Raw genomic sequence first — 2,707 nt, forward strand, 5'->3', positions numbered from 1 at the left:
GTGTGTGTGTGTGTGTGTGTGTGAGAGTGTTCCTTTACCAGTTGTCTCAGTACAATAGACCAAAAATATTCCCAATTATGTGTTGGTTTGTCTGTGTAAAAGTGTGTCCAGCTCAAGTTTCGCTGTTTATATACACAAAGGAGAGATAGCTGTGACAGCAAAGCCTGAGTCATACTTTAAACGTAAGGAGACATGACATAGCAGTTACAAGAACAAAGAGGATAAAAGATGGTAATTCTGCGTTATCATGGTCCTTTTGAAGAGTGGCTTTTAGCGGAAACGTGGAAGTAAACAACAATTTGGCTTGCTGTCCATTTTTCACCCACTGATCGGGAATATTTGGTGGCCATTAACAGACTACATCATGAGCTGGCTGCCTGTTGGGGCAATAAGGGGCACTTGTGCCCAATTATCCTCCGATAGCTGCTGGTAAATGAACCTCCAGACTGACTCATCGAGACACACGTCTGGGGATAGAGACACCGAGGATGGAAATGGCCAATTGCGTCTTTAATTTCTAGGTGCATGGGAGTTTACTCAAACTGTACAGTAACGCTGATTCTAAATAATGAATTGTGTTGGAATTGAGTGAGTAGATTTACTGTGCACTTTGGTTTAGAGTACATATGTTTTCACTGTTTGTTTTTTATGAGAAAAGATAATCAGTCACATACAATTGACGTTATTTTTTTGTCGATGTGAATGTGCCGCTTTGGTATTATTATGTACTATGTTATTATTATGTGCCCTAACCCTAAGGAGATAAAATAAGTAATAGAATAACAATATAAATAAGATGCATATCAGTTGAACTGCCCCAGCCACGCCTTAGGTTACATTTGAATCCACAAAAACTGAAAGAGTTTTTTGTTTGTTGTTGAAGCGGTGAGACAGGTTACCTATTTGAGAAAAGTTTTTTTTCTGACTGAATGATGTTCCAACCCAAGTAAAATGCCTGCAGGAAAAGTAGAGAAAATAAATGGTAAGAACTGTGTGTGTCACCTGTCAAGGTTGAGTTTGTGGGCCAGCATCCTCCAGTCATTGCCTCTGGTCTGTGGTGCATCTAGGCTGCCACACAGCTTCTGTCTGATGGATAAAGGAATGCGGAAGGCATTGGGACCCACCAAGGTTGTGATATTACTGGCAGGGTCCATCAGGGACGTGTCTATGCACTGAACATCCTGTAAAGACAAAGAAACTGGTCAACTGTTGGTCAAAGGAAAAAAATAAATACCTATTTCAAACTCTTTTTTTCAAAACAGTTTCCTTATGGAGATATTGCACTTTTGCATATTGTTGTGTACAGTATAACTTCTGCAGTAGAGATACAGTAGAACAAGGCAAAAAAAAGCCTTAAAAGTAAAATATGTATGATATTGTGCATCCATGTGGCAAAATTGGCAAAGTTAACTCCAATATATTTACAATATATTTCAAATACATCTCTATGTTGATCGCTCTGGCAAAGACACTGCTTGTCTCTCTGCTGCTTGCATTCAGTTTGACCAATTACAAATAAGTCTCATAATTAATACAAGAGTGAACCAAAAAAAAATATCTGCTACCAGGCACTCTCTCTATCTTCTCTTGCTCTCTTTCAAAACCTTCATCCCATTACTCTGCCACTCCTGGGCTGAAAGGAGACAGCAGCCTAATGAACCTAGCTTGGCAGTGGGAAACAACAATTGCCACTGTTGATGTGAATGATTGCTATTTATTGCGTCTCCTTAGCCCTAATTTACCGCAGAAAGCTTTCTGCTGCTGGAGATTAAATGATTGATGCAAAGGGACATCTCTGTTTCTGTGTTGAATTTATAAAATGCTTTAAACCTGCTTTACTTTTTGTTGGTTATTGGTTTATCTATTCGGTCCTAATTACCATACTTGCCAAACATCTCATGTGATCACAGTAATTACTGTGCAAGACTATCTATGGGCTATTTATAATGGATTACAACTGATCACATAACAAAATATTTTATGCTGTGAGAAAACTGTCATTGCCCAAATAAACCCTAATTTTTTACTGTGTACTTGTTACACAGTCACATATCAAAGACGTTTCTGTGTGTATGTTGACTGACAAATAACATAAAACTGCAGAACAGAAATGCCAAAAAAAGTATATTTCAGAAAGTTTAGAAACTGTGTCCCTTTTACATAATCTTTCCACCTGAGAGCACTAACAAGTTTATTTTTATTTTCTGTAAAATGTTCCCCTCAGTATATACCTTTATCACGAAAAAAAATTAAACCTTTTTAAAATCTGTCCTGGCTCTTGAACTGTACACAATACACATACACGTTAATGAACAAACAAACACACACAAACACTATAGTGCATAACCCTGGACAGGATGACATAAAAGTGGCACCAGGATGGCTGAGACAGCAAGATGTGTCAAAACAAAGCTGTTAGATACCTTGAAACTATTAAACTTAAACTCCACTAGATACATTTTGTTTTCATTCTCATTTTGCTCAGTGACCAACGCTGGAGAAGTACTAATTACGTGCAACCCTCCTTTAAATTCAGTCAAAAATCAACTTACCTGGTTAAACAAGGGTTAAGAAAGCGTAAAGTGCAAAGCTATCAACACCGTGGGAAAATTCAATGCAGTGACATTTCAAAAGAACTAAAAGAACTGTCTGACCTTCGACTAACACACACACACACACACACACACACACACACACACACACACAC

At 38.0% G+C, this 2,707-nt stretch overlaps 1 protein-coding gene across 2 annotated transcripts in view; it reads right to left on the reverse strand.

Annotated features, from left to right (window-relative positions):
- The window catches only part of unc5ca (unc-5 netrin receptor Ca), a 187,370-nt gene that overhangs the window by 5,204 nt on the left and 179,459 nt on the right, over nt 1-2,707 (reverse strand). For both annotated transcript variants that reach the window (XM_032514911.1, XM_032514912.1), the window contains one exon: nt 1,003-1,181. In XM_032514911.1, the coding sequence (XP_032370802.1) occupies nt 1,003-1,181 (179 nt within the window). The remainder of the gene's footprint in view (nt 1-1,002; nt 1,182-2,707) is intronic.

This window comes from Etheostoma spectabile, chromosome 5, assembly GCF_008692095.1.
Source record: "Etheostoma spectabile isolate EspeVRDwgs_2016 chromosome 5, UIUC_Espe_1.0, whole genome shotgun sequence".
Classification (NCBI taxonomy): Eukaryota; Metazoa; Chordata; class Actinopteri; order Perciformes; family Percidae; genus Etheostoma; species Etheostoma spectabile.